Below are 13,582 nucleotides of genomic sequence, written 5' to 3'. Positions count from 1 at the left end.
TCTTTAATTATTGACAGCCGTAATATGAGTACCATCAGACTAGTTTAATTCCACATGTTGGGAATGCTTCTGCTATTAACCTATTTTAATTAACTTTTAATTAATAAAACCCTTATTTCTCTTTCTGTAAATAACTCATTAAAATTTTCTTTATTTGACTATTTTAGGTTTTTAATACCATCAATCATCACTCATCTTCACTCACTCACCATTATCAACATCAATCATGACATCAACTGATGACACATGAGTAAAGAGAGAATCTGGCGCATACTAGAGTTTAAACATTGATAGTGCTGTAGCAATACAGCACACAAAGACCAAGGGACTAATGCAATGTTATAATGGTGGTAAGAAGCTTGCTTTCCAACCACATGGTTCTTGGTTCAGTCCCACTGCATGACATCTTGGGCAAGTGTCTTTCTACCACAGCCTTGGACTAACCAAAGCCTTGTGAGTGGATTTGGTGGATGAAAACTGAAAGAAGCCTGTCATGTGTGTGTGTGTGTGTACCTTTGTGCCATTGTTTGTCTCCTACCACTGACTGACAACCAGCATTAGTGTGTTTATGTCTCTGTGACTTAGTGGTTTGGCAAAAAACACTGATAGGATAAGTATGAGGCTTAAAACAATAAGTACTGGGATAGATTCATTTGGCTAAAAATCCCCCAAAGCAGTACCCCAGCATGGCCACAATCTAAAGACTGAAAAAAAGATAAAAGACAATCCACTGATAATAACATAATAATTGCAGCATGAAAGATGTTTATAAGCCATTTAAAAACTCAAAGACTGTTAGATTCACTTCAACATTTAAATTTAATTTGCCAAAATATTTTCATCGCTTTGAGACCGCGACCTGTTCACTGTCAAAATTCTGTGCTGCATCTCAGTGAACAGGTCACGGTTTCAAAGTGATGAAAATATTTTGACAAATTGAATTTAAATGTTGAAGTGAATCTAATGGTTTTTGTGTGTTTTGAAATGGCTTATAAACACCTTCCATGCTGCAATTGTTTTTGTTTCAGCACACGATCTCAGATCATGTCACTTGCTATGCAAGTACATCTCGGTAATAGCATAAATAATCTCACAGGTAATACTGAGAAAGTAGATAAAGCAATGACATCACAGCAACAAATACCGAGGCACCAATGTAATGCCACAGTACTAATCCACTGATCATAACATTATAACAATCTCAAAGGGCAACACTAAGTAGATATAACAAACACATCACAGCAACACAATAATAAATCATTAATATAATGGTATTATCATATGATAGTTAATCATCAATATTACTACATTACAGTTATGGATTAAATCATTGATCAGGAAGATGCAGGACTTAGTGGGTAGGGTATTGAAACCACGACCTTTCAATGATGAGCTGAATACCCTACCCATTAAGCCCTGCACCTTCCTAATCAATGATTCAATCCATAACTGTAATGTAGTTATATTGATGATTAAGTATCATATGATAATATCAAATCCATAACCCTAATGTAGTATACTTGGTCATGGACAAAACATCACAATAGTCACAGATATAACAGTAATACTGGAGTAAACTGAAACACTGACATAATATCACAAGATGATGAATTAGTGTAGGTATTAGAGTCACTGATGTAACAAGACAACATGGTGGATTGGTGTAATACTCATTCACTGAACAGGAGACAAGATCGTGGGCTGGTGTGGTAGTTCAATTACTGACATAATAACATTGCAACATTAGTAAGTTCACTGATATAACAACAATAATAGTGTAGAGCCTTCAGATACTGGCATCACATCACAACATAGCGGGGTTGGTGTAGCATTTCATCACTGACATAACATCACAAGATAGAGATATATAGAAAAATTACAGTATAGCAACTTATGCATAACAATTTAGTATACACCTATAACACACACACACACGTGTGCTTCTTTTTATGTCATGTTACATGTGAAAACAATTTCACAGAGTACATGTTTGTTCAATTTTTACAGTGACTTTAAAGTTTTAGCTTGTTCACCTTCTTTAGACTGCATATATAACAACATAATAACACCCAGTTTGTGATGTAACACAAGTATCACAATAACACACTACAGCTATGTACAGTATATATAACCAAATATTTATGAAAGCAATGGAGGAATGTTAACTCCACAACCTGGAAAGCACCATCTTCAAATAAGGGAGAAGACTTTTTAGACCTGACAAACAACTTCTGTAGTGTTTCTGACATAATAAAATGCACTCAGACCATGCTGTAAAGTGGTTAGTAATAGGAAAGGCAACCAGCAGTAAAAATCCGTACCAAAAATGCATAACACACATAACTAAGATTAGTGGTTTTATTTCTGTTGTTGCGTGTACTAAAAGTTTGGGACAAGTGGCAAAATAGTTTTTTCTTTGTTGCCCACAGGGGGCTAAACATAGAGAGGACAAACAAGGACAGACAAAGGGATTAAGTCGATTACATTGACCCCAGTGCAAAACTGGTACTTATTTAAATTGACCCCGAAAGGATGAAAAGCAAAGTCAACCTCGGCGGAATTTGAACTCAGAACATAACGGCAGATGAAATACCGCTGAGCATTTCGCCCGGCGTGCTAACGATTCTGCCAGCACGCCACCCTTAGTGGCAAAATATTGTTGTCCAAACCACAGCAACATTAAAGAATCGATGTAAAACAACCCTGATAAGTAGATAAATATTGTATTACCAAAAATAGTATCAGAATCAAAATCACAGAACTAAAATCTGAGTACTATCAGCTTGTATACACACACACATATTATATATATATATATCACTAATTCAAATGATGGATCACAACAGCTGGTTGGACATTGCATAACCATCTTTCCTGGAGAGTTTTGAGTTCATAATGAGGTATCCAAACAGCAATATGTAAAGAATTTTAAAAATCTTCTAAATTTAAGAACTAAGAATCAGTCAGTGCTTAGTTGTGGCTTTTTGGAATGAGAGAGTGATTTATGTTTTCCTGGAGACGAAGCTGATCTATCAAAATTACCATTCACAGACGACCCAGTTTATTCCAAACAAATTGAGAAACTATGGCTATGAAGAACATGATGTCCTGTGCCAAAATATATCAGAATGCAAGCAGTGGATTTGAAATGACACCTATAAGTTAAGTAGTACAGTATTTTATCAGCTCAGCCACAAACAGCAAAGAACCAGACAATAAACAACAATCACTTCCCACTTACCAGACAATAGAATATGTAAGAGAAAGAAACAGAATGTCTTGGAGAAGAGAATAAACTGAATAGAAAAAAAAAATGTTTTTCATAATACACAAAGATAAATGAGTGTAATATGGACTACTGTAACCCTATGGAACATTATTTTTCTAATATTTTCTGTAGATTTATGAATTCTTAAGGTCATTGGACAAACCATATTATCAAAGAAAGTTGTTGCTTTCATTTATTTTCCTTAGAATTCCATATTTGAAAGGTTTTTTTGTTCTGTGATAAACAGACACAGAAACAAAATCACAAAGCAATAATCCATTTTCTTCTTTTCTTTTGAGAAATGAATATATTATAGTTAAAGGTTGACACATGTTGTCAAAATAACTGAAGACAATGAAATCTATGTAAACTCCCAAAACAAGAATTTACTTAGATAAATTTGTGATATACATATTTGTTATGACATTAGAGATAATTCACTTAGAATGGTTGCTTAAAAGATGACGACTGAAATAGAATTCTTGCAATAGTCAAGAGTACATGTTATTTCTAGTCACTGCCACAACAATATCACATTTCCAACAGCCACATGCACTTATCAAAACTGACAGAAAATTGGTCGAGATGGTGCCATGTATACGATCAACAGCCACACATGGAGAGACTACATGACAGATAGGGTGTAACTGTAAGAAACAATTTTAAAAGCCAGCAGCTACCTTAGCTTAATAATTTACGAAATTTTGTTTGGTTAGTTCTGTCTGAACAAGTGAGATGTAGTTTCACAATGTGGTGCAAATTAGATGCAGCATGCACACACAATACAAGTTCAAATGGGAACAACTGACATGACAGATGAACAATGAGTTCTACTTACGATAAAATGGTTCTGAAAGGTGAGTAAAAACAAAAATAATTAAAAATAATAATGCAAATAACAATTGTAATAATAATAATAATAATAATAATAATTTGTTCCACTTGCACATTTTGACAACAAAGTGATAGCAACATTAATAATTATGTTGAGGATAATGATGATTAAGATGATGATGATGACAATGAATGATGATGATGATGGTGATGATGATATGATGCAGATATTTGGCTAAGTGCTATGTAATTTAATATTTTACACTGCACGCACTAAAAGTATCTTCTAAGAAGTTCACATCCCTGAATGAAGGATATGGAGTAGGAAGTCCATATTCCTCATTCGGGCACAATGATTACAGTTCAAGGGAGGAAATGGTCTGTTGAATTTAACCCCAAATATTACTGGTACTTTTTCAATCAAGTGAAGGACTCTCTGTAGTTGCAAAATCTGAAAGAAATAGCAGCTAAATTTCCCTCAAATCACATTTTATTGTCTTAAAAAAGCACTCATTGGAAAGTACATCCCTAGATACATTAGGTTTTAAAATAATATTAGGCAGTCATGGCTAGAATGTCTTTGATTACAGGACTAGGTCTGCTTGATCTGGGCAAACTTGGAGCTATACAACAACAATTCATTTTTATTTAAGTTCATCATGAAGCCCCCTTCTAAAAAAACATTTCATTAATTAATTTATTTGTGATTTCACCATTGTTAGTAAATATTCTTAGAGTCAGGTCAACAAGGAAATTTATATGTTATGTTTTAAAAAATATGATGAGATTGGCATGGCTGGAATACCATTCTTTATAAATTTGCTTTATCAGGGCCAGCTTGGGAGAAAGAACAACAATAACTGGTATTTATTTTACAAATTCTTGGGTGCTGCATTTTTGGGGCAAAATAAAAAGCAGAATCAATCTTGTTAGGAATTTTATATAAATTCTGAAACTAAGAGGAAGATGGAGGACGAAGGCTTAAAGAAAGGTAGTTCAGTGTTCTAGTGATTGTAGCAACTTATTTGAATGCTCTGATTTCAAATCCTGGTAAAGTCAACTTTGTTTTTCACCCTTTTGTGGGGTTAATAATCAAGTACAAATCCAAGGTAGTGTATTAGAGGAGAAGCATAAAAATGTTGGAGCAGCTACCTTGTCATATTTGTTCTGAACTCAAATCCCACTCTAGCCCACTTGGATGGTGCACTTAATCTGTAGCCTGTTTTAACACCACCACCTGGCACTTTCGGTTCCTTTAGGAGGGTCCACTCTGTTGCAAGCTTTTTGGGACAGATCTCTGATTTGGGGATACCTGCTTCCCTCCCCATCAGTCTCAGAAGCCATGTAAACAGTTATGTGTACGGTATTCCCTCTTAACTAAAAGATACAGGGTGATCCCCCCCCCCCAAAAACAGAACCCACAAATGTTTGTATAAAACAACGCAGAAGGATAGATCAAGATGAACAGTGGTTCCAACAAGATGGGTCCACCCCACCACGCATCAAATGACTCCCTAGCCTAGTTGAGAGAGCGATTTCAGGAGAGACTGATCAGTAGGAAGTGTGACGTTGAGTGGGCACCACATTCACTGGACCTAAACCCCCCCAAATTTTTCTCTCTGGGGGTATCTCAAAGATATTGTTTACCAGAACAACCCTGGAACAATTGAACTGGAGGCAGCAATCACAGCGGAAATCAGGGAAATCCTCAAAGAGGAATTTGTTCGAGTAATTGACAATTAGGCATGACGTGTGCAAGTGTTTGTGTGACGTATGCCATTTGGAGCATGTTTGGAAAAGAACATGATTTTTATGCAAAGAGAATGATCATATACAGACCGAAGTTTAAGACTTAACCTTTGTAGGATTTTATAAGATTTTTATGGGTTCTGTTTTTTTGGGGGTCACACTGTAAAAAAAAAAGAAAAAATTGCAGGGAAAAAATCCTTATTGTATTTTTTTAAATAGTATTATTACACTGGGATAAATGCAACTGGCTCAGCCCTTCCCCTAAAATAGCTGGCCTTGTGTCAACATTTGAAGCCAAATAATTAAAATTCAATGCCACATAATTTAAAGCATCCTATTGTGAAGGCACATGGCTCAGTGGTTAGAGCATTGAGTTTATGATCATGATGTTGTGAGTTCGATTCCTGGACCAGGCTGTGTGTTGTGTTCTTGAGCTACACACTTTATTTCACGTTGCTCTGGTTCATTCAGCTGTAGAAATGAGTTGCAACGTCACTGGTGCCAAGCTGTATCGACCTTTGCCTTTCCCTTGGATAACATCGGTGGCATGGAAAGGGGAGGCTGGTATGCATGGATAACTGCTGGTCTTCCATAAAAACAACCCTAGGTTATGCGTTTGCTGGTGAGGCGACTTTCCACCCAGACTTGTACCCCGGAGAGGAACCGCTTAGGTGCACCCATGGTCATCCGTGACTAGCGGAGTCGAGTGTATTGTTTACATTCAGCAAAAAGCCATACAATAAAGAATATACACTTTCTTCTGAAGAGGACATCATTGGAATGTCTATTCTATGCATGGTTTCTCTTGGCAACATGTTTAAAAATCATTTCTAGCTTTTTGTAACCATGTTTCTTTTAAAATACACTTGTTATGTTTGACTTAATTTCGAAATTAATGAAGAATTTAGTAAAATATCTTTTTCCATAATAAAGTGGTTTGAAACATAAATAAACATGAAATTTTAATGAAAGACTTTAATTTAGATGACTTTGAAACAGGAAGTCGTCTCACAGAACCAAGAATAGTTTCAGGTGGGTTGCTATCAGAAGTGTTTAATAAACGTTAGGAAATCTAAGAAAGAAGAGTCCTACTTAATGTTATTTTAGGGTCCTCTAATTTATAGGATTTGGATAACTAAATGAGGTTAATAGAATTAACTTGCAATATTACATCAGTTTTGTCTCACTCAAAACTAAATAAATGGTAATTGAATAATTCTTTAATTAAGCATAAAGCCTTTCCTGCAGTTAAGTAGATTTAAATATCCTTCTTAGGAATATAGTGCAATACACGAAGTAGGAAGATTTTAACTAATCATCCTCAAATTAGGTATTTGGCACCTAATTCATTTGGCCATTACAAAACTGAGCTGATGGTATAATGAAACGTATATTAATCATATGGCACAGGTAATAAGATCTTGGTAAGTTGAATATAAACATCTCCTTAATTCTCTGTTGTAACCACTTTATTTACTACACTAATGCCTTTAAAAAGATATGATTGTAATTGTTTTATGCAAATAAGAGTATATTGTAATAACAAGAGAAATGGTGAGATTTCCATGAGATAACATGGAATAACAACCTGCTACTACAGTTGCAATACATAACCTTGGAAACTTCTATCTTTACACTCTATCAGGTGATGTAAGTGAAATGTTTAAAACCTAATTGAAATCAGCTTTCATCTTGGATTAGTCACACATTAATGAACATGACAATGAACTTCAATCCTAGTCTTTGAATTCAACAGGGATGATCATTTCTGTTCACACAAGGTGAAACCATTGACTCTTTACCATATGATCATGTATGAGATAAACATTTATCTTTGCATTACATCTATATACCATCATCATCGTTTAACTCCCATTTTCCATGCTGGCATGGACCAGACAGTTTCACTAGAGATGGTAGGGCCAGGAGCAGCACCAAGCGCCATTGTCAGTTTTGGTGTGGTTTCTATAGCTGGATGCCCTTCCTAACACCAACCACTTTACAGAGTGTACTGGCTGCTTTTATTATTATTATTATTATTATTATTATTATTATTATTATTATTATTATTCAGGTCACTACCTGGAAAATAAAACTCGGAATAAATAAAATCCATCATCACCACCATTATCATTTTATTGAGCACTTTTCCATGCTTCCTAACCATGTGATCTTGGTTTCAATCCCACTGCATGGCATCATAGAGAAGTGTCCTCAACTATAGCCCTAGGCTGACCAAAGCCTTGTGAATGGATTTGTTAGACAGAAGCTGAAAGAAGTTCATCGTGAGTGTGTGTGTGTGTGTGTGTGTGTGTGTGTGTGTGTGTGTGTGTGTATACACCTTTGTCTTGACATCATAAAATGCCCATAAGTGAGCATCACTGCCATAGAGGTGAGGTTGTTTCCAGTCTTATGTAAAAAGAAAAAAAAAAACACGTCTGGTAGTGTTTGGCTTGAAAACAAACGAGGGTTGGCAACATGAAGAGCATCCAACTGTAAAAAAATTGCCTCAACAAATTCCATCTGATCCATGCAAGTATGGAAAAGTGGACACTAGATGATGATGATGATGATATTTGGCTGCTTCTTATTTTATCAACTTCAAAAGGATAACAAGCTAAGTCAACCTGGGTGGGACTTGCATTTGAAATGTTAAGGGATTGTAACCAGATAACACATAGTATTTTGTCTGAAATTTTACCGATTCTGTTATGACTGCTTCTGAAAGTTTGTATATTAATATGGAATTTACTTAATGTTTCTTTAGGATTGATTTTCATTTTGCAAGTGAAATATTTCACACTTTATAAACACTAAGAGAGATAAGTTGTATGGTGCTGGGTCACTATTTATTTTATAACACAAATATATTGAACAATGATTTTGTCAGACTTCCAGTCGACCAATCACTGTATTTTTTCCATGGTGAGAGTTACAAGGGAGTATCTGTAATTGAGTGCAGAGCAATTTCATGTAGGATTTTTATCAATATGCTTGTGTGTATGTATATGTATATACATACACATATATATGTAAGTGGAAGCACATAACCTCTTATATATATATAAAAGAGACATGCCTCCAGCTATTTGAGTCTGACAAGTTGCCTATACAGTTAGGTGCTTCATAGATGAAAAACCAATGGTCACTCTCTGACCAACCATAGCAAACAATCTTCTAAATACATACACACACAAATGTATATACATACACACATTTAGATCTGCCTGTACACACATACACAAATCCACACATTTTCTTATTTCTTTATTGCCCACAAGGGGCTAAACATAGAGGGGACAAACAAGGACAGACAAAGGGATTAAGTCGATTACATCGACCCCAGTGCGTAACTGGTACTTAATTTATCGACCCCGAAAGGATGAAAAGCAAAGTTGACCCCGATGGAATTTGAACTCAGAATGTAACTGCAGACGAAATATCGCTAAGCATTTCGCCCGGCATGCTAACGTTTCTGCCAGCTCGCCACTCTAAATTTCCACCAACCAAATTCCACTCACAAGGGACTGGTCATTCCAAGTCTATAACAGAAGATAATTTGGCCAAGGTGCTTGTATGTGGACTGAATTTGTTTTCTTTATTTTTTTGAAAAATAGTCAGAGGAGGTGGAATGTCCATGACCTTGGCAGGATTCATCGGATGGATGAAATGAAGCCAAAACAGACAATTGGAACCTGGTGCAGCGCTCTGGCTTGCCAGCTCCAGTCAAACTGTCTAACTCATGCTGACATGGAAAATGGACGTTAAATGATGATGATGATGTATATGCATGTGTATATGTGTACGTGTGTTGTGTGTGTGTTTATGAAGTCTTTAGAGATATTAACATTTATAGCAACATTGAGGGTCTTAATACTTGGGTGATGTTCAAGACTAGAGTTATAACAAGGTTCAAGGCAGTTTCCACAATGATGAAAGCTTCTAGGTCTATCGTAGCAGTCAATAGATGTAGACCACTTTGAAATGTTAGAAAAATATGAAAGTTTCACTACACTTCAATGATTAGTAGTCTAATCTCTGCACTAAATGTCTGTGATAAATATACTTAATTCAATTCCTGTCAGTAGTGGAGGATATCACATTTCCTTTTTTGAATTATATTTGTTTGCATACATACATTAGTTGATATTATATACATAAGAATATATGTGTACATAGGCACATATATATACATATGTGTGTGTGTAATATATATATATATATATACACATATACAGGTCTAATATCACTATATATGAAAGAAATAGAGAGAGAGTTATAGGAGATATTTTTCATATTAACTGGCTAAGAGGTAAACAAATTATGATATAAAATTTGATATGTATGAATATGAGAATCAAAACCATCTGTATTCAGTAAAAAATAACACACACACATAAACTAAACAAAACAACTATATAAAGTGTATTTCCAAAAGAGTAGAATATTAAAGCAAGAACTACGATAACAGGAACCAGTCATAATAATTGGAATAGGTCGGTCTTAGGTTTGCCTTTCTTAGTTCTGTTTGCCACACCTCAATGCAAATGGTAAAACCTTTTCCTGGAATTAATTTTTGTAAAATATAATGCTAAAGTGTTTTACTTAAGTATGAAAATCATAACGAACTGAGGGTAATTTAGAGGGATAAATTACTTTATTAAGTTTGTGGGTTAGTTTGTATTTCTATTATATTCCCTTTGTTTATCAGTCATTAGACTGAGACTGAACCAGGGCCCTGCAGGAAGGGTTTAGTCAAACAAATCAACCTCTGTACTTATTTTAAAGCTTGATACTTATTCTATCAGTATCTTTTGCTGAACTACTAAGTTATGGGGATGTAAACGAACCAACACCAGTTAAGAAGTGGTAGTGGAGACAAGCACTTACACACAGCATGCATAAGGAGTAAAATATTAAGGCAAGAATTACGATGACAGGAACCAGTTGTAATAACTGGAAGTGGTTGTGTGGTCAGAAGCTTGTTTCCCAACTGCATTAGTTTCAGGTTCAGTCCCACTGCATGGCACCTTGGACAAGTGTCTTCTATTACAGCCTCAAGCTGACCAAAGCCTTGTGAGTGGATTTGGTAGATGGAAACTGAAAGAAGCCCATCGTATAATCCCTCTGCCCTCTACAACTCTTTCCCTCTCCTGCCACGTGATTACTGTCCGGCCAAGGCATTGTTGTCCTTTTTTGACCAGCCATCATCCAGGCTAGTCACATTCATCTGTCCTCCCACTCAGTCTGTTAAGACTTTCCATCTTTCCTTTGCGCCAGCCCACTGATAGTCGAAAGACCCTTACTGTTATTTATTTATGTTGTAATTGTACAATTATTTTCATTTTGTTGTAAAACTGAAAGGCATTTGTCCATTGTATATATATATACTCACTTTTACTCTTTTACTTGTCTGTCCCCCCAGCATCGGTTGTCAAGCGATGTTGAGGGGACAGACACAGACATACACACACACACACACACACACACACACACACATATATAAGATAGGCTTCTTTCAGTTTCCGTCTACCAAATTCACTTATAAGGCTTTGGTCAGCTCAAGGCTGTAGTAGAAGACACTTGCCCAAGGTGCCATGCAGTGGGACTGAACCCAGAACCATGTGGTTGGTAAGCAAGCTTCTTACCACACAGCCACTCCTGCACCTATTTAAAATGTATTTAAATGTCCATTATCTAATAAGTATGTGGTTAAGAAGTTTGCTTCATAAGAACAATGGTTCCAAGTTCAATCTCAATGTGGGTTGACCAAAAATAATTTTTTGAGAATGAAAATAGTTGTTTTGAAAAAGAGTGAAAAGTGAAAGTAGATGAGAAAGAAAAGACAGAGAAACCACTTGGGAAAGAAAGAGAGAGTGTGTGAATAAGGGAAGGAAAAAGAGTGAATGACAGAGAGTAGAAAGAACTAATATGTGAAAGAATATGTTTGGGGTAGGGGGAAAGAGTGAACAAAAAAGAACAAAAATAAGGTAACGATAAAACCAAGAGGAGAGAGTGAGAGAGAATAAGGTAAGAATGAAATTGAGAGAGAGAGAGAGAAATAAGGAATGATGAAGGAGAAGATAATGAAAATGTAGGTAACAGCAAAAGAAATATCTGTATGAAAAGAAAACTTATCTAAGAGAGAGAGAGAGAGAGAGAGAGCGAGCGAGAGAGAGAGAGAAAGAGAGAGAGAGAAAGAGAGAGAGAGAGAGAGAATGTACAGAAAAAAAATTGAGGGAAAAGACTGTAAATGAGGAGAAGTTGATGAAGATTGTTGATAGAAAGAAAGTGTATGAGAAAAGTATTTAACAGCTGTTGATAGAAGAAGCGAAAATATTGTTCAGGTGGAAATGGTTAGTAAATGAAGACTTTAATGAAAATATATGAAGGTGTAAATATTTAGAAGAAGAACAGATTACTGTCGCCTCATCCTCCTGCATCAAAAGTGTTTGGGGATATTAGACGAAGGTTTTCTCACATGAATCTCTTCCACTCACTCAGTCTATGAGTCTATATACATACACACATGTATACATACATATATCATCTTTATCAAGCTTTATTCCTTTCATTCTTAGTGTTTATAGTACATGCATATCTACATAAATGAAAATATATATTAAGAATATTTTCATCTAAAATAGAAATAATATATTTCTAAAACTCTCAGAGAAATTTATGCAGTAGCAGCATGATAAAGTGGTAGCATGTTGTCAACTTAATGTGACAGTCCTATAAAAGGGAAGAATGCTACTGTTATTTAGCCCTGGGAAATACCGTTTCCTGTTGGACTTGAAACGGTGTTTCCTAGGGCTAAATAACAGTAGCATTCTTCTCTTTTATGGGACTGTCACATTAAGTTGACAACATGCTATCACTCTATTTTTATCTAATGTAAAATATATATATATATATATATATATATATATATATATATATATAGTATATATATATATATATATATACTATATAAATATATATGCGTGTGTGTGTATAAAAAAGTAGGTATTGTTGATCAATTTGTAAGAAACGGTAAAACATTTACTTATGATGGGACTCATTACATTTTGTGGAGAGGAATTTATTGATAATGTTGAATTGACCGTGTGTGTCAAAATTATAACTATCAATTATTTAAAAGGGATACTTTCAATCACACACAAACAAGTCATATATTTGCATTCACATCCTCACTGTTTTTGTTTGACCCAAAGTCAAAAGACACTTTCCCTTTTATGATATGTCACATATCTTCCAAGATCTTTTTGTTTGTCATTCCATTCTACCCCAAAGTCTGTCTGTTGTGCTTTAATATATATGAATTCAGAATTCTCAGCTTTCTATGTCTATGATTACAGGCACTTTCATGAAAAGTGGAGTGGGTTTTTCATGATCCAGTGCAGAAACCTTTATGATTCTGGATAACATGGCCGATGAGGGGTTTTGCTGTTTGTTTGGTGTTTTTTCCATTAATTGTTGTCCACATTTTCCCACTACTATATGTACATATATAAAAGGTAAAGCTTAACAGTAACTTTGAAGTTTGTCCAATGGTTTGGTTTTATTAAATACTTTGACAAAGCTGATCACCAGTGAAACTATGAAGTTGCTGTCAACCTTTTCTTTCTAAAAATGTATCTCATACTCTAATTATATGTACTGAGAGCTTTCAGAGTTAATGCTTCATCATCTGCACACATAATTTACAAATAAAATACTTTGGTACTA

The 13,582-nt window shown here is 35.1% G+C and overlaps 1 protein-coding gene across 50 annotated transcripts in view; it reads right to left on the bottom strand.

Annotated features, from left to right (window-relative positions):
• LOC106872181 (membrane-associated guanylate kinase, WW and PDZ domain-containing protein 1) overlaps nucleotides 1-13,582 on the bottom strand; it is a 668,717-nt gene that overhangs the window by 218,599 nt on the left and 436,536 nt on the right. For 3 of the 50 annotated variants that reach the window (XM_089350232.1, XM_089350237.1, XM_089350246.1), the window contains one exon: nucleotides 4,107-4,118. The exons of the other annotated variants lie outside the window; for them this stretch is intronic. In XM_089350232.1, coding sequence (XP_089206358.1) covers nucleotides 4,107-4,118 — 12 coding nt within the window. The remainder of the gene's footprint in view (nucleotides 1-4,106; nucleotides 4,119-13,582) is intronic. 50 annotated transcript variants of the gene reach the window in all.

This window comes from Octopus bimaculoides, chromosome 4 (genome assembly GCF_046866305.1).
Source record: "Octopus bimaculoides isolate indiv1 chromosome 4, ASM4686630v1, whole genome shotgun sequence".
In the NCBI taxonomy this organism is placed as follows: domain Eukaryota; kingdom Metazoa; phylum Mollusca; class Cephalopoda; order Octopoda; family Octopodidae; genus Octopus; species Octopus bimaculoides.
Note: the sequence above shows the minus strand (reverse complement) of the source record. Positions and strands in the feature narration are given on the sequence as shown.